The 24,110-nt window shown below is 65.0% G+C and overlaps 3 protein-coding genes across 5 annotated transcripts in view; 2 read left to right on the top strand and 1 right to left on the bottom strand.

Moving 5' to 3' along the window:
* Positions 1 to 24,110, bottom strand: part of LOC130248852 (uncharacterized) — a 31,998-nt gene that overhangs the window by 7,051 nt on the left and 837 nt on the right. Inside the window, exons 2-9 of the mRNA XM_056482877.1 lie at positions 23,608 to 24,009; positions 23,388 to 23,514; positions 22,910 to 23,023; positions 22,207 to 22,317; positions 21,960 to 22,082; positions 21,196 to 21,860; positions 3,894 to 4,237; positions 359 to 821 (exon numbers count right to left, since the gene is read on the bottom strand). Coding sequence (XP_056338852.1) covers positions 359 to 821; positions 3,894 to 4,237; positions 21,196 to 21,860; positions 21,960 to 22,082; positions 22,207 to 22,317; positions 22,910 to 23,023; positions 23,388 to 23,514; positions 23,608 to 24,009 — 2,349 coding nt within the window. The remainder of the gene's footprint in view (positions 1 to 358; positions 822 to 3,893; positions 4,238 to 21,195; positions 21,861 to 21,959; positions 22,083 to 22,206; positions 22,318 to 22,909; positions 23,024 to 23,387; positions 23,515 to 23,607; positions 24,010 to 24,110) is intronic.
* On the top strand, positions 9,543 to 12,215 carry LOC130250366 (tigger transposable element-derived protein 3-like). Of its 2 annotated transcripts, XM_056485963.1 has the most exons (3): positions 9,543 to 9,799; positions 10,040 to 10,171; positions 10,322 to 12,215. In XM_056485963.1, the coding sequence occupies exons 1-3, from the start codon at positions 9,766 to 9,768 to the stop codon at positions 12,124 to 12,126; spliced, it is 1,971 nt and encodes a 656-aa protein (XP_056341938.1). In that variant the 5' UTR covers positions 9,543 to 9,765; the 3' UTR covers positions 12,127 to 12,215. The 2 variants fall into 2 exon arrangements, with proteins under 2 accessions (XP_056341938.1, XP_056341937.1); XM_056485962.1 differs by lacking the exon at positions 9,543 to 9,799 and having other exon boundaries at positions 9,809 to 10,171.
* On the top strand, positions 13,298 to 19,282 carry LOC130250367 (uncharacterized). 2 transcript variants are annotated; one of them, XM_056485964.1, is made up of 4 exons: positions 13,298 to 13,463; positions 14,782 to 15,415; positions 16,441 to 16,641; positions 18,024 to 19,282. In XM_056485964.1, the coding sequence occupies exons 2-4, from the start codon at positions 14,878 to 14,880 to the stop codon at positions 19,052 to 19,054; spliced, it is 1,770 nt and encodes a 589-aa protein (XP_056341939.1). In that variant the 5' UTR covers positions 13,298 to 13,463; positions 14,782 to 14,877; the 3' UTR covers positions 19,055 to 19,282. The 2 variants fall into 2 exon arrangements, with proteins under 2 accessions (XP_056341939.1, XP_056341944.1); XM_056485969.1 differs by having other exon boundaries at positions 13,299 to 13,463; positions 15,017 to 15,415.

Below are 24,110 nucleotides of genomic sequence, written 5' to 3'. Positions count from 1 at the left end.
CGGCCGGTGTCACGGGAGGGTCCCCGGGGGCCGCGGGGCCCGGCGGCGAGGCCGGAGCGGGGGGGGGCGCGGCGGGCGGGCAGGCCCGGCCCCGACGGCAGCGCGGCCGCCGCCGGCCGCGGAGGCCCGGGCTGGGCTCGGCTCGGCGCCGCCGCCCCCCCGGGGCCGCCCGTCCCGTCCCGTCCCCGCCCGCGGCCCCGGGGGAGCGGCCCCGGCCCCGCGCGCTGACAGCGCCCGCCGCCCCCCCGCCCGCCGCGGCCCCGACGGCGCGGCCCGCCAGCCCCGACGTGCGGCCCGCGAGGCGCGGGCGGGCGGTGCGCGCCGGGCCCGGCCCCGCGGCGGGCGGGCGCCTTTTTACCTGAGCGGGGGCCCCCTCGGCCATGGCCCTTTGTTCCGTGCCCGGGGCCCCGGGGGCCGCGGCCGGGAGGATCCAGCGCCCGCTCGCTGCTTCACCTCCGCCCGCCGCCGGGCATCGGGCTGGGCGCGGGGCGGCGCGGCGGGGCGGGGGCGCGGCGCGGCGGGGGCGGGGCGGGGGCGGCGCGGGGCCCGGCGGGCGGAGGCGGCGGGGCGGGGGCGGCGGCGGCGGCTCCGACACCGAGCGCGGCTCCGGGTCCGGGTCCGGGTCCGGCGCTCCGGCCGCGCCGCTGCCCCGCCGCGCCGCCAGGGGGCGCTGCCGCCGCCGGACCGCGCGCCGAGCGGGGCGGAGCGGGGCGGCCGCGCGTCGCACAGCGCCCCCTGGCGGCCCCACGGCATCAGCGCCCCGCCCCGTCGGGGCCCCCTCACGGCACCGCCCGCGCCGGGACTGCGGGGACAGGGTGGCACTGCGGGCACAGGGGGGGACTGCGGGGACAAGGAGGGCACTGCGGGGATAGGGGGGGACCGAGAGATTGGGGAACTGACGGGGCTGGCGGCACTGCGGGCACTGGGCGGGATGGGCGCCTGGAGGCACTCGGGGCACTGAGGAGTAACTGGGAAGGCCCCGGGCTGTGGTGCAAGGTGACGGGAGGGGCTCGGTGCGACAGGGGAGGGACCGGGGGGTCACTGTGGAGGCCCCGGGGCGCCTTCCCCGGCCCCGCCCGTCGGGTCCCCCCGCCCATCCCTGCGGGCTCGGAAATGGCGGCCGGAGGCGGCGGCGCTGTGGGGATGGAGCGACCCCTCCCCTCACCTCCATTCCGGACCACAGCATCCCATCGCATCCCATCCCACCGCATCCCATCCCACCGCATCCCATCGCATCGCATCCCACCGCATCCCATCGCATCCCATCGCATCCCATCGCATCTCATCGTATCCCATCCCACCGCATCCCATCGCATCCCACCGCATCGCATCGCATCCCATCCCACCGCATCGCATCCCATCCCACCGCATCCCACCGCATCCCATCGCATCCCATCGCATCCCATCGCACCGCATCCCATCATCCCATCCCATTGCCTCCCGCTGTCCCCTTCAGTTTCACATAATCCATTACTATTTTCTCCCACCCCATCCCAGCCCTGCCCCATTCTCTCTATCCCACCACGCCCTGTCCCATCCACGCCCTCCTGTCCCACCCCATCCACGCTGTCTCTTCTTCTCCCAGCCCATCCCACTCCATACACCCTCATCCCATCCTGTTCCATCCCATTCCATCCCGTTCCATGCTGTGTGTCCACTCTTGTCCCATCCAGTCCCACCCTATCCATCCCTTATCTTGTCCCATCACATCCCTTTCCATCCGTCTCATCCAGTTCCATCTCTTTCCATTCATCCTGTCCCTCTGTATGCTACTGTATCCCATCTGCCCTGTCCCAGCCCACCCTGTTCCATCCCATCCCCATCCCATCTCCCCCGCTCTGGCACAGCCCTGGCACACCTTGGGGTGGAGTTGGTGACACTGAGCACAGGGAAGGGCAGGAAACCCTTTGGTTTGTGGGAAAAGGGAGAGGACAAGTGGGATTCACTGGGGTCACTCAGAGTGTGAGGAGTTCACTGGGGTCCCTCATTCCACCCCCCAGGCACCCAGCACGGATCAGGATGCCTGAGGGACTTTGGCACCCCCTGGTCTCTGTGGACCCCAAGTGCCACATCCCCATGGTGGCTCTGACCTACGGGCTGCCCTGTCCCACTCCCACACCAGGTCCCAATTTGGAATAACCCCTGAGCCTCGTTGGAGCTCAGGGGGTCTCTGGTGGGGAGAGGGAACTGTCTCCATATCCTGGGCTCTGGCAGGGAAGAGCCTGGGGAATGCTGGGCTGAGAGGGAGCCTGGAAGGAAAAATCACCTGGTGTGTGGCACCAGCTGGGCACCCTGTGAGGTCCCTTCCAACCCAGGCCATTCTTTGATTCCATGATCCCAGCTCCAAGGTGGCCACAGCCATCAATGCTTCTCCCTCTCCTTCATCCTGAGCATGAGACATCCCAGCTCCATCCCACCACATATCCAAGGATTCCTCAGCTGTCCACAACCCCTTCTGTGTGTGGCACAGGCTGGCTCCTGGAGCACAAACCCAAATCATAGCAGCAAAGTGCAAACCACAAATCCCAGAGGAGCCTCGTTTAAAGCCAGGCCTGGCTCTCCAGCTCAGCTTGGCTTGTGCTGTTCACCTGTTCCACCATTATCTGGAAAAGCTCCTGAGTAGCAGCCAGGAGCAGGATGAGTGAGCTGCAGGTACAAGCAAAGGGCCGACACAGAATTCAGAATGGAAACACTGTATTGACAGACTTTACAAAAGTTATTACAAAACACGGTCACAAACCAGCAGCTGACGATACAGAGCGAAGAGACACCACGTACAGGCACCTCAGAACAACACCAACAGCTCCAGAAGTCATCCAATATTTACACAAACGGCTGGAAAACTCCGGGCGGTTATCGCATACATGGAAGTGTTTTAGAGCAACTGTGAAATATAGTGTCACACCTTTCCTTGTAGTATTATCATCATCATCATAATTAATAATAATAATAATAATAATTAATAATAATAAGACTACTTCTAGGTTAACTAAAAACCAAACAGCTCTTTACAGGGGTTAGGAGAAGCTGCTTTCACTCGTCTGACTTACCTGAGTGAGACCAAACCCAGTTAAAAAATAGTAATAAAATCACCTTCATTGCCAGGAGTCCGTGTGTCGGCCCAGCGGCGCCGTTCCCTCGGGCCAGAGGGGAACCAGAGCCCGGCTGGTGCCAGTGACACTCTTCAAAGAACGGAGACGTGTCCTCCTCGTGGAGTGACCCAGCACGCCTCCAAACGCTGCCCTTCCCGACTCCTCCTGCTCCAATGTCCTCAGCCCTTTCTCCTGCACCTGCTTCATCTCACCCTGCTCTTTGCCACGCTCTCCTCTCTGCTTTTCCGCCTTCCACAAATCCCGCCTCGTGCCCTGAGCACCTCTCTCTTGCCTTCCTCCCAGTCCTGGCCTCGCAGCCTTTTCGGGACGCGGCGACGCAGCGGGAGCGGCCGGCTGGGAACGGCGCCTTCCTTCCCTCCCTCCCTCCTTCCTCGCGCTTCCAGCCTTGCAGTGAAACGAGTGGAAAAAAGAAAGCGAAAGCTTGTCACTCCTGAATATGCACAAAGATAGGTGGGGGAACACCTGCTAAATACGGACCCCAGAGAATCGCTCGGGATTATTCTCTACGGGCAGAATCCAACCCTGCGTAGGGAACAGCGAGCACACGGGGCCTGCGCCGCGGTGGAAGTGCCACGGGAACCCCGCGGGGTCCCAGAGCTGCCTGGGCCGGCCGAGCAGAGTCTGTAAGAGCAATTCCTTGGATGCTTCACCAAAGCGGGCTTCGTAGCATGACCACATGGATTAGCTGCGATACAAGTCACCTGCCATCATGCTGCACGTCCACCTGCCGGACCGTCACGGTCACCGCCAGCCCTCCTGCCCCGGCCCCACCATGGCTACTGCTTAGTCTCTTTCTTCACGCAGAAATGGTCGGTTTGGGTGCCCGCCGAGCCCAGGTTGTGCTGGGAATCCTCGCCGGGCCGCGGGTTGCGGGAGTGGATTTTCTGGTGGCAATTCAGGGACTCCTTGTAGCGGAAGTGCTTGCCGCAGACGGGGCACTGGTAGGGGGTCTCCCCGGTGTGCACCCGCCAGTGCTTGAGCAGGTGGTCCCGCCGGATGAAGCTCTTGCCGCACTCGGTGCACTGGTAGGGCCTCTCCCCGGTGTGGATGCGCTGGTGGCGGATGGCTTTGGAGAGGTCTCGGAAGTCCTTCCCGCAGTAGGTGCACGTCAGCGGCCCGTCGCCCTTCCCCGTGTGCAGCTTCTGGTGCAGGATCAGACTCACTTCCAGGCTGAAGCTCTCCTTGCACTGGGAGCAGGTGTAGGGCCTCTCCACCATGTTGTTCACCTGGTGCCTGACAAAGCCGTACTTGAAGCCCGAGCTCTTCTCCCCGTCGGGGCGCTTGGACGCTTTGGAGCGGGAGGGGCCCTGGCCCTTGGCTTTGGATTTCTGCCGGAAGCTCTCGCCGCGCTCCAGGGACGTGCAGGCCTCCTCGCTGGCGTGCGCCTTCTGGTGGGTGGCGAAGAGCTGCTTGTCCAGGAAGCTCTCCCCACACTCACAGCAGATGTAGGGCCCCTTGTCGGCCGCCGCCTCCTCGGGCTCCTTCCTGGCCAAGTCTCTCCCGCGGCGCACCGAGCGCCTCAGCCCGTTGCCCGTCGCCGTTCGCTGCGGCGGGGCCGAGCCGCTCTGGCTCTTGCTGCTCGACTGCATCTCCTCCTCAGGGCTGGAGAAAACCTCTTCCCACTTCCCTGTCAAGGCCCTGGAAAGCTCCAGGTTCTCGGAGCCTTCCTCATCGCACGGCTGTTCGTCTGGCAGAGCAGAGACACTCGTGTCATTTGGGGAGGCAGGGGGATTTGACTTGGGATCTTAGAATTGTTGAGGTTTTAAAAGGCCTCAGAAATCATCGAGTCAAACCATCCCCAGCACTGCCAAGGCCACCCCTGACCGTATTTCCAAGTGCCACATCCACAAGGATGTTACATCCCTCCAGGGATGGGGACTCCACCAGTGCCCTGGGCAGTCCCAATGCAGAACAGACCCTTTTGGGGAAGAAATTTCCCCAGTTTCCAACCTGACCCTCTCTGGCACAGCCTGAGTCTGTTCCCTCTCCTCCTGTCCCTGTTCCCTATTGCAGAGCCCAACCCCCCCCGGCTGTCCCCTCCTGTCACGGAGATGTGAAAAACCACAAGGTCCCCCTGAGCCTCCTTTTCTCCAGTCTGAGCCCCTTTCCCAGCTCCCTCAGCTGATCCTGATGTTCCAGACCCTTCCCCAGCTCCATTTTCTTGTCTGGATCCATTTCAGCAACGTCTTACCTTCAATTATAATGTAATATAGTATTATATATATAATTTGGTTATAGATAGGTAGCCAAAGGAAAAAAAGAGGGCTCCTGAAGCAGGACGCGTCTTTAAGAACTTGTGGGTTAGGATAAAGGCCACAAAGACAGAGAAAAAGGGAAAACACTTTTTTTCCTCATGGGCTTGTACAGTGCCTGAGGGCTGAAGTATCTCCCACAGTATAAACCGTGACTCAAAGCAACTCCCTGAAATTCTGGAAAAGCACCATCCAGAAAAGCTGAGCTGCTCCTGGGAATGAGGCTGGGAAGCCAAAACCACATCTAGGCAAGGGACACTTTCCAAAGCAGCTCAGTGCACTCACATGTACCAGGGACCTCCACGTTCTCCTCTTCCTCAGAGCCTTCGTGGCTTTCAGCCAGAGCCTCTTCATATTTACCCCACGAGCTGTCATCAGGTCCAGGGAAGAAAAACTCTGCAAGAGAAAAGAGCCAGAGTTACACTCCAACCTTCCAGCTGCTTCAGAGGATTCCAGGAGAGATGGATGCCTCATGTGGGAGACAAGCAGGAAAGAAAGAGTCCCCCTGTACCTGAGGAGAGAGACCTGACAGAACAGAACAGCCCCACACCTGCCTCCACCTCCCCCCAAGTCCCAGGAACCTTGTGGCTCACCAGTGCTTTGATCTGTGGGAGTCTCTCCTCCCTCAGAGTCCTCCTGATCCTCAGTGTTGGGATCCTCTCCCTGCTCGATCCGTGTCAGCAGCTCAGGTTTGGAAATAGCAGCATCTGCACATGAAAGGAGGATGAGGATGTTTCCCCTGCCCTGGCGGGAGAGTGACTGTGCAGCCTTTGCCCACCAACCTTCCTTCACTGGGACCCTCAGAGAGAGGCTGAGGAAGCTGCTCTCAGCCCTCTGCCCGCTCACCTTGGTGGGCCCTGGATGCAGGAGCACACTCTGCTCAGGTGAGGAGCACCTCCCAGCCTGCAGCGTGAGGAGGACAGGAACAAAAGGCACCCAGGCTTACCTGCAGGCTCTCCTGTCTTCTCCTCTGCGCTAAGGTCCGCGGATCCATTACAATGGGGACTTCAGCTCGGGGGCAGCAGCAGAGCAGCCAGCACCGCTCCGTCCCACTCGTCCGAGTCACGGGCTGCTCGCGGATTTTGGTGGGGGAACGGGGACAACCACCATCTCTGCTCGGGTGGAGAGCAGAAAACTTCACTTCCAGACATGTGGGGGGGCTGGGGGTTAAATTCCCACCTCTGCTCCGGTGGATCCGTTTGCCTTACACAGGAGCCAAAGCCCTAAACCTCGTTTCTCAAGGGAAACCTTGGGATGAAGCACAGATACATTTCTCTAAGCTCCAGGCTCAGATCCCCAGATCCCCTGCAGCAGGACAGCTGCACTCCTGCACCTCAGGAACAGGACATGGGATTGGTTTGAAAACAGGAGAATGGGGTTACCCTTCACCTTTCTCTCTGGCACAAGGACTGCAGGAAACCTCTGTTTGAAGATATAAATGGGGGGTGGGGGGGGGGCGGGGAAGCAGGAAAGGATTGGGCAGAGCTGGATGGCAGGGAGGCAGATGAGCCTGCACCCGGCACAGGGAAGTGTCTGGCTACCAGGGACGGTGTCTGCGCCCCCACCCCCCCTCCAGCCAAGGCAAGGTCATTTCTGGAACATGTTGTGAAGGCAACGTGTTCCCCAGAGGGAATTCCTGCAGCCAGGACTAGCAGGAGTGAGCGGAGAGTGTTCCTTTGGCTGGGAATGCACTGCCCTGAGCTGCTGAGGGGAAAGCAGGAGGCAGAGCTCACCCTCAGCTGCTGCTTCTCCCGAGCTCTGCCCCAGCAGATCCCACAGCACTCGAGCAGGACTCACTCCCTGGTGCTGGACAGAGCACCCAAAAAAATGTCACTTCTCCCTTATGGGAGAGGAAAGGGAAGTCTGCACAACTCCCCATGGAAAGGGCTGGAAGGAACCTCAGAGGCAGGGCACCCTCTGCTGCCCTAAGCAGCCAGGGGGCTGATGTACCCAGAGCAGTGGATCTGTGGACCTTGGCGTGACAAAGGAACTTCCCTCTTCTCCAGCTTTGCTTGGATTGAAGGTCCTCTCACTTCCCCTCCTCCTCCTCACAATCCCAGCATTTGCTGGGCTGGGTGGTCACACAGACCATCAGGGAGCCACTGTCCCTGTGGTGACACTCATGACATTCTTCCACCCTCAGTGAGGGCTGAACTCACTGCCAGGGCTGTGACACCTCCCCAGAGCACACCACCTCCTCCCCTGATGCTGCAGGACACAGCGCTGCTTCCATCCACCAGTTCCCAGGAAAACTCAGTGCCAGGAGGCTGAGGGCAAACCCTGGCCCATGGTTACCCATGGAGATGACGGCCTCGTAGTTGCCTTTCATGATGTGCCTGTAGAGCTCCTTCTGCCACTCATTGAGGCTCTTCCACTCCTCCTCAGAGAAGTTAAACGAGGCGTCGTTGAAGGCCACGGGGACCTGCAAGGAGCAGCACCACGGGGTGGGTTTCTCATTTAAGAAAACATCTGGAGATGTTTCCTCATTCAATTTTCTCACTCAAACTCCTCAAGTGTTGTGTAGGATAGTCCCAGGCAGGAACATCTGCTCCTTCCCACGTGCCTCATCCCTCAAGGGACGAGACAGGGATTTCCCTTGTCACCCGTCTGTCACCTCCCCCTGCTCAGCCTCCTCCTGTCACAGGCGGTGCCCCGTGCACAGCGCCTGGCACAGACTCCTCTTCACCTCCTTTTTGACACATTCTGCTGCTCAACACCTCTGAACAGCCACTGGGGATGTTCCCAAGCCTTCCCAGTTACACAGGGCTGAGCCACAGAATTCCACGTGATCCAAACACAGGAATTTGTCACATCCCTCCCAGATCACACGTGCACGAGCAGAGCATCATCAACACAGCAGGATGTGTGCTGGTGCTTCTAAAGGGAAAACAGTGCTGCAGCTGCCCCAAAATGGGGCTGTGAGTGCAGGGATCAGGCTGTCAGTGCAGGATATAGGGGTGTGAGTACAGGATATGGGGGTGTGAATACAGGATATGGGGCTGTGAATACAGGATATGGGGCTGCCAGTGCACAGGAGATGGGGCTGCCAGTCAAAGGATCAGGCTGCCACTTCAGGATACGGGGCTGACAATGCACAGGATATAGGCATGCCACTACAGGATATTGGGCTGCCAATGCACAGGATATGGGGCTGCCAGTGCACAGGATATGGGGCTGACAATGCACAGGATATAGGGTTGCCACTACAGGATATGGGGCTGTACAGAGCATAGGGCTGTGAGCTCAGGGCTCCGAGCCCAGCACACGTGCAGAACAGCCCCGTTTTACAGCAGGGAGCAGAGAACCGTTACCTTGGGGACTTCTCCTTTCGCCCCCGGGGGCAGCCGCAGGATCCAGAAGTTCCTGTTCTTCAGCAGGTTCTCCATGTTCTCCAGCCGCTTCTGCAGCTGCCCGTACTCCTGGATGAGGGTGCCCAGCGCCGTCCACTTGCTCTCCAGCTGATTCCCGAACTCCACAGCCGTCTTCTCGCAGCCGATCAGCTTGGTCTCCGCCATCCTCATCCTGCCCTCCAGGTTCATCAGCTGGGCGGCCTGGGTGTCCACCTTCCTGTCCACGGCCTGGATCTCGGTGACCAGCGTGAGGGAGATCTCGGCGGCCGGCAGCTCGGCCTCGCCGCCGGGGCCCTGCTCGGGGGCGGCCAGCGGCTGCTCCAGGCCCAGCTCCGGGGGCTCCATCATGCACTCCAGCTCCTGAGAGGGGAACGCGCCGCGGTGAGCGCGGGGACGCGCCCGCAGCCCCGCGGGGGGGCGGGACGCGCGGGGCCGGGCCCGGGGGCGGGGGGCGGCGGCGGAGCTTACCTCAGCGGGGGCCCAGTCGGCCATGGCGCGGGGGGCGTTGCGGGCGGTGCGGGGCGGCGGCGCGGGCGGGCGGCGGCGGCGGGGCCGGGCGGGCGGCGGCGGCTCAGCAGCGGCGGGGCGGAGCGGCCATGCCGAGGGCGCGGGGCGCGCTGGGAGCGGCGGCGGCGGCGCCCGGCGCCACAGCGACTCCCGGCGGCGGGCGGACCGCGGCCCATTGGGCGGCGGCGCAGCCGATGGAGGGGCGGAGCGCCGAGGGGGCGGGGCCCGGCGTCACGCGCGCTCCCGCCGCCGGTAGCGGGGCCGCGCGAGGCGGGGGCGGCGCCGGGCGGGACCGAGCGGCCGGGAGGGGACCGGGACCGGGAAGGGGACGGGTACGGGTAGGAAAACGCCACCGCGGCCTACCGGGGCTCGGCGGCCCCGCCACCGGCCCTGCCGCCGCGTCCCGCCGCCCGGCCGCGCGCCGTCATCCCGGTGCGGCATCACTCAATCACCGCCATCCCTCGCGCTGCTGAGGCCTCGGCGGGAACAGCACCGGGAGCCGCTGTCGCCGCGTTTTCCGACGACCGGGACGGTGCCGGTGTCATGAAGGAGGACCGCCAGCATTCCGTCGACCTGGGTGAGGCACCGGGGCCAGCCCGGCACCGGTCTTGGCACTGCCGGTCGTGTCCCGGCCTCACCCGGGTCGGTGCCGGGAGCAGGAGGTCACGGGGTGGCTCTGGGGTCACCACCGGCTGCCTGTACCCATCGCCACGGGCAGCCAGCCCTGGCCTGGTGTGACCAATGTCATCCCTGGTGGCATCTCCACTGGCATCGCCGGTGGCATCACTGGCTGTCCCTCCTCTTGTCTCTGTGACAGGTTACGCCATCACCAAACCAGACATCCTGGCCGAGGTGGAGCGAGGGGACGAGGAGGTGGCGGCGGCAGCGGGGCCTTACGGGCAGCACCAGAGCCCCCGGCCACATGCGGCCCTCGCCGGGCCCTCCCAGGGTGAGCGGGACTCGGGGACGGGCGGGATCGTGGCCAGCTGGGACCAGGAACGGGAGTCGGGCGCTGGGCCGGGTCCCGCCCAGCCCGGGACTCGGTCCCGCGGGATTCCCGGTGCGGCGGCCGCTCCCCAACGCGCTCCTGTCTCCACAGGGGACTGGCAGATGAAGGAGGTGAAAAGCGAGGACGGGGTGTCGCCACCGCCCTGCTCCCCCCCGGCCCGCCACACCGGCCCCACCGATTTCCTCATCCCACTGCGCGATCGGGGCTGCGGCTACTGCGGCGTCCTCGAGCCGGAGCCGAATCCCGGTGCCGGTAACGGGGGGTTCATCGCCGCACCCCCCGCCTTCGAGAGCCGCCGCTGCCGGCCCGGCGAGTGCGAGTGCGGCCGAGGCATCGGGCACAAGCCGGACCTGGTGCGGCACCGGCTGGGGCGCGGCACCGAGCTGGGCTACGGCTGCGGCCGCTGCGGGAGAGGCCTCGCCGAGCCGGCGGGGCTGGGGGCCACGGGCAGCCCCCACCGGCCGGGCCCCTGCCCCGGGCGTGCCCCGGGCACGACGGAGGGAGCCACGGCAGCGCCGCGGAAAGAGCGAAAGGAGCTGTCGCTGACCGAGAAGGTGCGTGTGCTGGAGATGCTGGAGGGCCCCAAGGTGTCGCAGAGCGAGCTGGCCAAGCGCTTCGGGGTGTCGCAGCCCCAGATCTGCCGCATCATCAAGAACAAGGAGCGCATCCTGAACGAGTGGCACCGAAACGGCGACCCCGAGCGCAAGCGCAAGCGGGAGGGCAAGGACGCGGCGCTGGAGGCCGCGCTGCTGCGCTGGGTGGAGGGTGTCCGCACCGCCGAGCTGCCCGTGGGCCGCCCGCTGCTGCAGCTCAGGGCCAGGCACCTGGCCCGCCCCGATCCCGAGCCCAGCGGCGGCTGGCTGGCTCGCCTGGGCGCTCGCCACGGCCTCGGCGGCAAGAAACCCCCGGCGGAGAAAGGGGACGCGGAGCAGCCCACGGCGGAGCACTGGGCCGGCGCGGTGCTGCCCGGGCTCCTCCGCAGCTACGCGCCCGCCGAGATCTTCGCCTGCGGGGAGACCGCGGTGCTGCTCCCGGCCGGCGGCCCCGGCACGGGCGAGAGCCCCGGCGAGCGGCTGCTGCTGCTGCTGTGCGCCAACGCCAGCGGCTCGGAGAAGGTTCCGCTGCGGGCGGTGGGGGACAGCCCCCGGCCACGCTGCCTGTGGGGCGTCAACCTGGAGCAGATGCCGTGGAGCTACCGCGCCGGCAGCCCGGCCGGCCTGACCGCCCCGCTCTTCGCGGAGTGGCTGCGGGAATTCAACGAGGGCAAGCGGCGGCAGGGCAAGAGCGTCCTCCTCCTGCTGGCCAAGCACGAGGCGCACCCTTATCTGCAGCTGTCCAACGTCAGGATGGTCTTTGTCCCTCCGGCCACCGCCCTGGCCCAGCCCCTGGACCGCGGCATCGCCAGCGACCTCAAGGGCCACTACCGGCGGCGGCTGCTGCGGTGGCTACCGGCGGAGCGCGGCGCGGGCCAGCCCAGCCTGCTGGATGTGCTGCACATGCTGGCGCAAGCCTGGGGCGACGTTCACCCGGGGCTCATCGCCAGCTGCTTCCGCGCCGCCGGCTTCACCCCCGACGCCAGCGCCGAGGCCGTGTCCCTCACTTCGGCAGCCGGGCTGCTCGGCCGGGAGCGGCTGCAGCGCGACGGGGACGCGGCGGAGGCGGACGGGGACGAGGGCACAGCGGAGGGCGAGGACGCGGGCGAGCTGGCGGCCGTGCCGCCCTGCCCCTCGGAGCGGGAGGTCTGGAGGAGCCTGGCCACGCTGCGGCGGTACCTGGAGTGCCAGGCCACCTCGCCGGACCTGTTCCAGGCCTTCTACGAGCTGGAGGATGCGGTGCACATGGTGTCAGCCGGCGCGGGGCGAGCCTTCCTCGGGGACACCCGTCCCAAGCAGTGACCCGTGAGAGGGACCGGTGCTCACTGGGGCCATCACTGGCCCGGCCTGGCCACTGTTCCCTGCAGTTGTGCCGTGGGGTTTGCCGTGGGTCTGTGTGGCCCCGTGGGATCACCGTGCGTGGGGCCGCCACGCTCTGGGTGTCACCCGTGGGGCAGTGGCAGTGCTGGGGACACAAACATGCTGCCAGAACCTTCTCCCAAGAGGGTGGCTGCTGCAGCCAGCTGGAGACGGTGTGGAGCTGCTGCCAGTGGGGATTTGCCCTGAGTGGGGTAGTTGTGACTGCCGTGGGGGGATGTGGGTGGTGCTGGAGTGTCCCTGTGCTGGGGACAGCAGCTCTTTCCCATGGGGGAATCGGGTGCCACCGGCTGCTGTCACCACGTGGTGCCCGGAGGATTGTTATAGGTATTAAAAAGTTGGGATTCAGCAAAGTGAAGCACGGGTGGTTTTATTCTACTGTCACATCCACTGTGAGTGGGGCAGAGCTGCCCGGAGTTGCCGGGAGTAGTGGGGACACCCCAACCCCCCCCACTTCCCCTCCTGGGGGCCACCGTGGGGCCACCCCGAGCTGTGCCATCCCCACTCGGGTACCAGGGCCATGGCAGCACCTGGCAGCGGGCATTGAGGGCCCGGCTGACCCCCCCTGTCGCTGATCCCCCCGTCCTGGCTGTGCCAGCCTTGGTGGCACCCACGGGCACCCTGGGGTCCGCTGCACAGCCCCCTGTACACGGTGCACCCTGTCCGCAGGGTGGAATGCAGCGATGTTCCGCGGCTGGACTGTCCAGTCCCGGTGGGATGCCCCATTCCGGTGGGATGTCTCGTTCCGGCGGGATGGCCTGTTCCGGTGGGATGGCCCATACCGTGGGATATCCCGCAAGAATGTCCCGTTCCGGTGGGCTGTCCCGTTCCGGTGAGATGTCCCCTCCCGCAGGGATGTCCCGATCCGGTGGGCTTTCCTGGTGTGCTGTCCCCATCCTCGGGGCTGTCCCCTCCCGGTGTGCTGTCCCTCCCGGTGCGCTGTCCCCTCCCACGGGGCTGTCCCGGTATAATGTCCCCTCCCGGTGCGCTGTCCCCTCCCTCGGGGCTGTCCCGGTGCGCTGTCCCCTCCCTCGGGGCCGTCCCCGGTGCCCGGTCCCGCCCCCGCCGTGCGCGGCGGTGCCGCCAGGGGGAGCCCGCGGGCGGCGGTGTCGCGCAGGGCCCGCGCCGGCGCTCGGAGGAAATGAAGGCGAGTTCCGCCGAGGCGGGAGCCATTACCCGCCGCCGGAGCTGAGCCCCCCCTCCCGCCGCCAACGGGGCCCCGCTCCGCGCCCCCCGCGCCCCGCACGCCCGTCCCGGCGCAGGTAAGCGCTGCCCCGGGGCCGGGGGGGCCCGGCGGGCCGGGGGGAGCGGCGGGGCCGTGGCCGGTGCCTGCCCCGCGCCCCCGCCCGCAGCGGGATCCCGAATGGGGGGGGATCCGCGGGGCAGGCCCCGGCCCGGCCGCTTTGTCCCCGGGCACAGAAGCGCGAACAAAGCGGAGGGAGCGCTCCCCGGGCCCCGCGGCGGTGGGCGCTGCCGGGGGGCCCCGAGGATGAGGAGGGGGCTCGGGGCATGGAAGGGGCGTCAGAGGCACCGCGGGGCTGCGGGCTCCGCGCGGGGCTGGAGCGGCGCTCCCGGCGCTCCGTGAGGGCTGAGGGCGCCGTGGGAGGTTGGGGTGGGCGCCGTGGTCTTTGCTGTGGTTCTCATGGGAACTTGAGGTGTGCACACCTGGTCCAGGTGTGCACCATGACCAAAGGTTTCATCATGGTCTTGGAGCACTTGCTACAGCCGAGGTTTTTGACGTGGTCCCACATTCCTCTCGAGGAGTCTGGGGTGTTCACCGTGGCCACGGTGTTCACCATGGCCGAGGTGTTTGCCATGGCCCCAGGGTGCTCATTGGGAGCTCCAGGTATGCACCTGGCTGAGGTGTTTGCTCTGTCTGCAAGGTCCTGTCTGGGAGCTTGGGGTGCTCACCGTAGTCAAGGTCTTTTCTGTGGTGCGAGATCCTCACTGTGCTCATCAGGTGTTCATCATGGCCAAGGCCTTCGCCAAGGTCTTCTTCACTATGGCCTTGCAACACTTGTCATGGCCTTGGTCAAGGGTGAGCCTTGGCCATGGGCCTGGGGCTCTCACTGTGGCCATGGGTTTCACCATGACCCCAAGGTCCTCAGCGGGAGCTTGAGATGCTCGCTGGGCTCTTGATGTTCTCACCATGGCCAAGACCCTTGCCAAGGCTGCTTCTTGGCCAAGGTCTTGAGGTGCTCACCATGGCCAGTACCCCTGGACCTGTCCTTCAGTGCTGTGTTCTCGAGGCCCTGGCTGAGAACCCAAAGTGCTCATCTTGCCCAAGACTTTCCCCTTCATAGCTGGCATTTCCATGATCCCCTTGCCGTGGCCTTGAGGTGCCCCCATCACCCTGAGCCTGGCCCTGAGGTGCTCCTTGGCACCCTGTGAGGCAGCGCTGTGGCCCCAGGGCAGGTCACCAGGACCCGTCACCGCGGTCCTGACGCGCGGCACGGCCACGTCCCTGTCCCTATCCGCGGCGCCTGCCGGGTGCCTCTGGCTGGAGAGAGCCGGGGGGCCCTGGCCGTCCCCCCGCGCTGCCGTCAGCCACCGCTGCCCTTTCCTTTTCTCCCCCCCCAGGTGCTCTCGAGCCGGGCGAGGCGATGCGGTGCGCCCGTGCCGCGTGCTGTGCCGAAGCGGCTCTTTAGATCCTCCCCGGCCCAAGCCTCCCCTGCCATGGATGCCTCCGGGGCTCTTGCTTCGGCTCCCTCCTCCGCGGCTCCCTCGGGCTCCCGCAGCCCCATGTTCCCCCCAGGAGCTGACAGAGAGGAGTGGGGACCGAGGTTCAATTGTGCCCCTTCCACCTCTGCCGCAGCCTCGCAGGCGATGCCAGCGTCTGGCCGGAAGAGGAAGGCAAACTTCTCCAATGACGAGACCGAGACGCTGGTCTGGAATGTGGTCCGGCATTTCAGCGCCCTGTACGGGTCCGAGGCCCTGCGGGCTCACCCCGTGCGGCGGAAGCAGCTCTGGACCCAAATCCAAAGCCGCGTCAACTTCCTGGGCTACACCGAGCGCTCCATCGACGACCTCAAGCACAAGTGGCGCGACCTGCGGCTGGACGTCAAGAAGAAGATCACCTCCAAGAAGCACCTGCCCGTGAACCGCGCCGGGGGGCCGCTCCACAAGCCGCGCCTCACGCCCCTGGAGAAGATGGTGGCTTCCACCTTCCTGCAGGCCAGCCACGACTCGGAGCCCGAGATCATCCTAGACCCAGGTCAGTGCTGGTGGTTCTGGGGGCTGGGGCTGGTTGGAGCGCTGGCTGCTCTCCCTGAGGGACATCTGGCTGTGCTGGTGTTCTGAGCTGGTTGTTGTGGGTTGTGGAATGAGACTCTGGGATGTGTGTTGGGATTGCAGCATCTGCCAGAGTCATGGTCCTGTTGTACTGAAGAACCAGCCGCAGGGTTGGGAACTGCATGTGCTGGGATTAGAAATCCTCTGTGGAAATAACCTGGGATCAATGGGTGGTAGAAATACCAGAGTGGTTTGAGTTGGAAAGGATCTTGAAGCTCACCCTGTGCCATGGGCAGGGACACCTTCTGCTACCCCAGGTTGCTCCAAACCCTCTTTAATCTGACCTTGGACATTTCCAGGGATCCAGGGGCAGCCACAGCTTCTCTGGGAAAACTGTACCAGATCAACAGGATTGGTAGGAACACCTCAAGCTTTGCAGGAGCGGGTTTTTTTTTTTCTTTCTTCTTTTCTTTAATTTGATGCTGTTTGATCCCAAAGCAGCCTCCCTGGTTTCACTGGGGGCATCATAGGCTCAGTCCATGTGGCCCAGACTCGGCTGTCTCGGATTCAAACACCGGTCGTGTGCTGAGCACAGGGCTCTAGGCTGAAGGAAGAAATCCTGTGTAATGGCATGAAGCTGTGCCAGGGGAGGGTCAGGCTGGAAGTCAGGGAAAGGTTCTTCCCCCAGAGGTGCTGGGCACTGTCCAGACTCCCCAGGGAATGGGCACAGCTCCAACCCTGCCAGAGCTCCAGGAATGTTGGGACAGCACAGGATGGTATTGTTGGGGTGTCTGTGCAGGGCCAGGAGTTGGATCAATGATCCTTGTGAGTCCCTCCCAGCTCAGGTTATTCCCCAAGCCCACGATTCTCTGGCACCAGGGGGTGTCAGCCCCTGGGGGTTCGGGATGGTGCTGGGGCAGGTGAGGCTGAGCGATGGCACGGGGTGTCACCTGTACCTCGGGGCCACCGTGTCCCCATCAGTGAGGCCACATCCTGTGTGTCCCACAGATCTGTTCTTCCCCGGCGCGTCCAAGCAGCCCTTCATGCACCTGCAGCCCGGCGTGAGCCACCCCAGCATCTACATCGACACCAACGGGCAGCCCTCGGCCCTGCCCGACGTGGAGGGCTCGGCCGCGCCGCGCCTGCCGGGACAGAGCCCCGAGCCCGCCGGCGCCGGCGAGTACGGCCGAGGAGAGGGGCAGGGCGCCGGTACGGCGGGGACGGCTCGGGCTGGGGTGGAGAGGGGTCTGCATGGAGATCCACTGGGAGAGGGGTCTGCATGGGGATCCACTGGGAGTGGGGTCTGCATGGAGATCTACTGGGAGTGGGGTCTGCATGGAGATGCACTGGGTCAGGATGGACATCCACTGGGAGTGGGGTCTGCATGGAAATCTACTGGGAGTGGGGTCTGGGTGGAGATCCAGTGGGTGTGGAGTTTGGATGGAGATCCACTGGGAGCGGGGTCTGCATGGAGATCCACTGGGTCAGGATGGAGATCTACTGGGAGTGGGGTTTGACTAGAGATCCACTGGGAATGGGGTCTGCATGGAGATCCACTGGGTCAGGATAGAAATCCACTGGGAGTGAGGTCTGGATGGAGATCCTCTGGGTCAAGATGGACATCTGCTGGGTCAGGATAGAGATCCACTGGGAGTGGGGTTTGGATGGAGATTTCTTGGCAGTGGGGTCTGCATGGAGATCCTCTGGGTCAGGATAGAGATCCACTGGGAGTGGGGTTTGAATAGACATCCACTGGGAGTGGGGTTTGGATGGAGACCTGTTGGGAGCAGGGTCTGGATGGAGATCCTCTGGGTTGGAATCTAGATCCACTGGATTGGAATCTAAATCTGCTGGGTCAGGGTAGAGATCCTCTGGGTCAGGATGGAGATCTGCTGGGAAATGTGGGATCTGGATGGGGATCCTCTAGCAGCAGGGTTTGGTTGAAGATCCAGTGGCAGTGGGGTTCTGGATGAGGATCTGCTGGGAGTGGAGTCAGGGTAGGGATCCACTGGGTCAAGATAGAGATCCTCGGGGTCAGGATGGAGATCCTCTGGGTCGGAATTGAGATCCACTCGGTCAGGATGGAAATCCTCTGATTCAGGATGGAGATCCACTGGGTCAGGATGGAAATCCACTGGGTCAGGATGGAAATCCACCGGGTCAGGATAGAAATCTGCTGGGAAGTGTGTGATCTAGATGGAGATCCTCTAGCAGCAGGGTTTGGTTGAAGATCCAGTGGCAGTGGGGTTCTATCTGCTGGGAGTGGAGTCAGGATGGAGATGCGCTGGGTCAGGGTAGAGATCCACTGGGTCAAGATGGAGATCCTCTGGGTCAGGATGGAGATCTGCTGGGTCAGAATGGAGATGCTCTGGGTTGGAATCTAGATCCACTGGGTTGGAATCTAGATCTGCTGTGTCAGGATGGATATCTGCTGGGAAGTGTGGGATCTGGATGGGGATCTGCTGGGAATGGAGTCAGGATGGAGATCCACTGGGTCAGGATGGAGATCCATGGGTATCCGCGTGCCAGGGAGGGCCTGGGGCAGGGCAGTGCTGTGGCTCACCGCAGGTTTCTCTTCTCTCCTCTCGCAGCCGAGTCGGGAGCGGAGCTGCGCACTCCAGACGCGTCGGCCATCTCCCCGTCCCTGCGGAACGAGTCCCTGGTCTCCTACGCCTCCATGTCGGAGGAGGAGGAACGGGAAGGCCGGGAGGTGGAGAGGGGCCACGGGGGGGCCGCGGGGATGCAGCCGGGGCCCGAGGCCCCCATGTCAGCGGAGGAGGACATGAAACTGTCCCGCCAGGCCATGCTGATCCGCCGCTGCAGCTCCCAGGGCTCCGTCACTTCCCTGCCCGAGGACTCCCTCAACCCCGCGGACGCTCACTCGGACTGGGGGCACGAGGGGGTGTCCGACCTGCCCGCCCTGGGCCGCGGGCTCGACTCGGCGCATCCCGAGGAGCAGGCGGGGGGCCCGGGCCCGGAGGTGGGCGCCTTGCCCAGGGTACTGATGGGGCCCACCTGGGAGAAGGCTGCGGCGGAGGAGGAGCCCCCGGCGCGCTCCCCGCTGCACGGCGCGCTGACCGAGGAATCGCTGCCCTCCTCCGCCTCCCCGCCGGGAGACGCGCCGGCCGCCGCCGGCCCCGCCCGCGGGCTGGGCTGCTCCCGGCTGCGCGAGGACCGCCGCGACAGCTGGAGGACTAGCATCCATCACCTGCTCGACCTGGAGGAGCAGTGGGACCAGCTGTACCACCAGGAGCTGGCCATGTGGCAGGAGGAAAGGGCCACCCAGCGCGAGGAGCGGGCGCGCGACCGCGAGCTGCAGTTCCGCCTGCTCGGCGTCCTCACGGACATCCGCGACGAGCTGCGCTACCTGCGCCAGGAGCGCGCCAGCACCCGCCAGAGCCCGGCCCCGCCGCCCCCCGAGCCCCGCCGCGACCCCAGCCCGCTCCTCGAGCAGCCCAAAGCCGAGCCCAGCTTCCCCGAGCCGCCGGCCGGGAGCGCCGCCTGGGCAGACACCGCCGTGCCCAGCCGGAGCCCCTTCGGGAACCGCGGCCGGGGCCGGCGCCGCGGGCGGCCGCGCGGCTCCGCTTCCCGACACAGACGCCTCTTCCTCACCAACAGCTAGGGACGGGCGGGAGCCGCTCCGCCACGGACACGGAGAGCCCGCGGCCGCCCCGGCGGGACGGTGCGCGGTGACGCGGGCGGCACCCGGATGGATCCCCGCGGGGAGGGACAGAGGACAGAGGGCGGGCGGCTCGGAGCGCTCCGGGCGGTGCCCGCGTGTCCCCCGCGTGTCCCCCGGGCCAGCGAGGCGCGGAGGTGACGCCGCCGTGCCCGCGGGGGACACGTGTGACAGCGCGGCGTGACAGCGCTAGTCCAGTAGGATTTACTACCTGTCGGGGGGTGGGAGTTAGGAACACTTAGTCGCTGACGTGCGAACATTTTATGCAAATCATTTAATGACCTAATTTGCATATAACCATAAAACTTCTGTTAAAAAAGAAAAAAAGCCTCCAAAAAAACCCAGAAATGACGGTTTTGTGTGTGATCTCTGTGTGGGGGTTGGAGCTGGGACAGTGGGGTCGTTTGACCCATGGCTCTGCAGCCCTGAATGGGGACGGGGCCATGGGACAAACGAGCTTCACCTCACTCCTTTGGGGCAGCCCAGCACCCTGGGATCAGGGCTGAGGAACAGCCTGTGCTGTCCAGGCTTGGAACCAGCAGCTCTGTGCATCTGGAGAGGGGTGGGGGGAATGTGGAGGGTCCCCTGCTCAGGAGTGTTTGGGGTCCCCAGGCAGTGTGCGTCCCCAGCAAGTTCAGAGGCTCCCCAGGAATGTGCAGGGCCCAGGCAGCCTGACAGGTTCCAGGAGTGTATAGTGTCCCAAGGGAGTGTCCCTGGCAGTGTCCAGTGTCCCCAGGGAGTGTGGAGGGTCCCTGACTTCATGCAAGGCCCCTTGGGCAGCGTGCAGGGCGCCCAGGGAGTGTCCAAGTTCCCCAACAGGGAGTGTGCAGCATCCCCAAGCATTGTGCAGTGTTCCCAGAGTGTGTGCAGGATTCCCAGGAAGTATCCAAGGTCCCCAGCAGCTTTTGGGGTCCCCAGGCAAGGTGCAGTGTCCCAGCAGTGTGCAGGGTCCCTGGTATCATGCAAGGCCCCTGGACAGTGTGCAGGGTCCCCAGGGAATGCCCAAGGTCCCTATTGCAGGTACAGTGTCCCCACAGCATTGTGCTGTGTCCCCAGGGCACCCCAGCACTGCACCCCCTGTCTGCCCCCTCCATCTCCAGCCCACATCAGGGTGACAGCACTGCTGAACCCTCTGTGTCCCCTGTGCTGTCCCCTCTCCCAGCCCCCCAGCATCCAGGGCCCCTTGACTGCCACATCCTGCTCAGTGGCAGCTCCTTCCCCACCAGGTGGGGTGGGACAGGAGGGTGCAGCCCCCAGGGAGGGGACAGAGGGGCAGCAGGAGCTGTGACATTTGCAGGGTCACCCAGCTCTGGTCGTGGCCTCCCAGGAGGATGGTGACACCCAGCTTGGGGACCCCAGGGTGCCTGAGGAAGGGCCCTGGATTCACATGGCTGTGGGGGCAAAAACTGTGAGAAACAACTCATCCCCAAATCAGAGGTAGGAGGGACCCAGGGCTGGGTCAGTGACAGGAGTGGAGGTCTCCACACAGCCCCACCGGCACGAGGCCACCACAGCCGGTGACTCCTGAGCCCCCACACGCTGCCATTCCCACTACCCGTGTCCCACCACCACATTCCCACTTTCCCATCCTGCTGCCGCTGCCTTCCCACGGCGCAGGACCCCGGGGACGGGGCGGGAATGCGGCCACAGAGCACGGGGGGGACCCGCGGCGGGGGTGCTGAAGGCTCTGCAGCCCAGCACGACTTTATTCCGTATCGCTTCGTCCATACAAAACTACACCCCAAGCACTGTACAGCGGGACGGCGCGGGGAGGGGAGCAGTAAAAATAAGCAGCGGGTGGGTGCGAGGGGACAGAGCGGCAGGCGGGGGGTGGCGCGGGGGGGACACGGCGGCGACATTGGGGGGGGTGAAGTGTCCGTCCGTGGCGGGGACCTGGGGGCTCGTCCTCCCCCCCCGGGGCTCCCCGCGTGCCCCCCGCCCCGGCCGGGCACCTCGGTTTGGTCGGAAGCTGCGTGGCCGGTGGCTGTCCCGGTCCCGGGGGGTGCCAGTCCGCGGCGGGGTGGCCCCTAATCCCCGGGGGGAAGGATCCCGGGCGGCGGCAGCGGCGGCGGCCCCGCCTCGGCGCTGTGCACCCGCTGGTGATCCTTGAGCGATTCCTTGTAGCGGAAGCTGCGGCCGCAGGCGGGGCACTGGTACGGGCGCTCGCCGGTGTGGATGCGCTGGTGCTTGAGCAGGTTCTGCTTGCGGATGAAGCTCTTGCCGCACTGGGCGCAGGCGAAGGGGCGCTCGCCGGTGTGCAGCCGCTGGTGGTTCTGCAGGTGTTCCTTGCGGCTGTAGCACTTGCCGCACTCGGAGCACTTGTAGGGCCGCTCGCCGCGGTGGATCATCTGGTGCCGCACCAGCCCCGAGTGGCAATTGAAGCTCTTGCCGCACTCTGCGCACGGGTAGGGCCGCTCGGCCGCGTGGCTGCGCTGGTGGATCCGCAGGCTTTTCTTGCCGCTGAAGCTCTTCCCGCACTCGGCGCATCCGTGCGGCCGCTCCTCGGCGGGGCCCGGCGGCGCCGCGGGGACGCTCCCGGTATCGGGACCCGGCTCGGGGCCCGGAGCTTTGCCCAGTCTGTGCTGCGCCGGCAGAGCCACCGCCGCTGGCACCGCCGCCTGTCCCTCGGGGGTCCCGAAGCCCGGGGCGGGGAACAGCAGCTCCCCGGAGCTGCCCGGCAAACCCACCTCCTCGGGGGGCTCGGCGTGGGGGCACCGCTCCTCCGTCTTCACCAGCAGCCCCTCGCTGGCTGCAGGGGACAGAGAGACTGGTCAGGGATGTCCCCAAGTCACAGCTCGTCCTGGAGGGGTGCTCCCCCCACCCCAGCCCCATGGAGGGGATCGCTCACCAGGACCAGGGCCCGGGGGCAGCATCTCCCTCTCGGGCAGCTCCCAGGGCTCCCGGACACAGGGCTCTTCCTCCTGCTTGATCCACGACAAGAAGTCGTGTGCTGTGATCAGGGCGTCCGCGCCTGCAGGGAGGGACAGGGACAGCGACAGGGACTCAGCCAAGGGTGCCACACCCTGCTCCGGGAGGCGGCGGAGGGAACGGCTCCGGTGGGTGCAGGCTCAGCCCAGCTCAGCCCCTGTGCTCACCTGCACAGGGGTCTGGAGGCATCCCCCGCTCCTCAGGGAACTGCTGCTCCCCCACGAAAGCCACCTCCTGCTTGATCCGGGACAGGATGTCGGAGGTGGAGATCAGCGACTCTGTTCACAAGGAGAGACTTGGCCGGGGCCGGGATGGAGCCACACTGTGACCCACGGGCACCACACCCTGCAGTGTGTGATCCCCGGACTCCGGCCTCAGGGGACATCTCCATCCCACAGCAGCTATGGACATCCAACACCCCCAGGGAGCTGTGGGGACAGGTGACTGTGGGGCAGCCCTTGGTGATGGGTGACCCTGAGATGGCCCTTGGGGACAGGCACAACCGCTGGGAATAGATGACTGTGGCAGAGTTCATTGGGGACAGGTGACAATGGCACGGTCGATGGGGCTGGGTGACCGTGACACAGCCCATGAGCTCTGGCACAATGTGGTGGCAGCAGGGGACACGTGGATCTCCCAGTGATGGATACCCAAGATCTCCAGCACAACAGTCACAGATTTTCAGAGGTCACTCATGGCAGTTCCCAGTCACAGCTGGAGAACTGCGCCAGCTGGGACTGTCAGGGAAGGAGGAGAGGTGTCCCTGGGGTGAGGAGAGGTGTCCCTGGGGCGAGAAGGGTGGGGGAACAGGAGGTGGGGACAGTGGGGACAGTGGGGACAGTGGGGACAGGTCCTCCTGCAGTGCCTCACCCGCGCAGGCGTCCGGGGGCAGCTCCCTCTGCTCCAGCTCCCGCTGCTCAGGGACACAGGGCCCGTCCCCGCGCTCACTGCGGGGCTGTGCCTCGCTCCTGGACAGGGCCCCATCTGCAGGGACACAGAATGATGTCACCCCATGCCTGTCACCCCCTCCCTGTCACCCAGGCTTCAGGGGGCACTCTGGGGACACACCAGGCTGCCAGGACCAGGCAGAGAACATGCCTAAATCCCATGGCAGCTCCATGCTGGACACTCAGGTCCTGGGGGTCAAGGATGGTGACAGCACTGGCATGGCACAGTGTGTCACCCTGTCACCCAGCACGAGCCATCCCTCTGGAATGGGTGGTCCCAGGACACAGTGAGTGCCACCACTGACCACTGACAGAGAACCAGGGCACCCACATTGGGGACCCACTGAGGAGACACAACCATTGCTCCATCCTGCCAGGAGAGGGGGACAAGGGACATTTACCCAGGGACAGCAAAGCCTCATAGTTCTCCTTCACCAGGTTGTTGTACAGCTCCTTCTGCCACTCCTCCAGGTTCTTCCACTCCTCCGCCGAGAAGTAGACGGCGATGTCAACAAATGTCACTGGCACCTGTGGGGACAAGACCCCCCTGCTCAGCAGCACCTGCTCCCCAGGGAAACCCAGGGTCCCCCCACTGTCCTGCAGCCCCCTGGGACACTTTACCTTGGGGACCTCACCCCGGGGGCCGGGGGGCAGCCGCAGCACCCAGAAGTTCCTGTTCTTCAGGAGATTCTCCACGTTCTCCAGGCGCCGCTGGAGCAGCCCGTACTCCTGGATGAGGGTGCCCAGCACGGCCCACTTGCTCTCCAGCTGGTTCCCAAACTCCATGGCTGTCTTCTCGCAGTCCAGCAGCTTCTTCTCGGCCGTGCCAGAGCGGCCCTCCAGGCTGAGCAGGCGGGTGGCCAGGAGGTCGATCTTCCTCTCCATGGCCTGCACCGTGGCCACCACGGTCCAGAGCGAGGCCTCGGCGGAGTGGAGCTGCGCCTCCCGCACGTGCGCCCGCTCCGGCAGCAGCGGCGGCTGCAGCGGCATCAGGTGAGGGGCCTCCATGTTCCACTCCTGCACCTGGGCCACCGGGAGGCCACCCGTGGGAGGAGGCTCACAGTCACCCCCTGGAGCCTCTGTTCCCCGTTTCCAGGGCTCTTGGCCACCAGCAGCACCAGAAG

Source organism: Oenanthe melanoleuca, chromosome 2 (assembly GCF_029582105.1).
Source record: "Oenanthe melanoleuca isolate GR-GAL-2019-014 chromosome 2, OMel1.0, whole genome shotgun sequence".
NCBI lineage: Eukaryota > Metazoa > Chordata > Aves > Passeriformes > Muscicapidae > Oenanthe > Oenanthe melanoleuca.
Note: the sequence above shows the minus strand (reverse complement) of the source record. Positions and strands in the feature narration are given on the sequence as shown.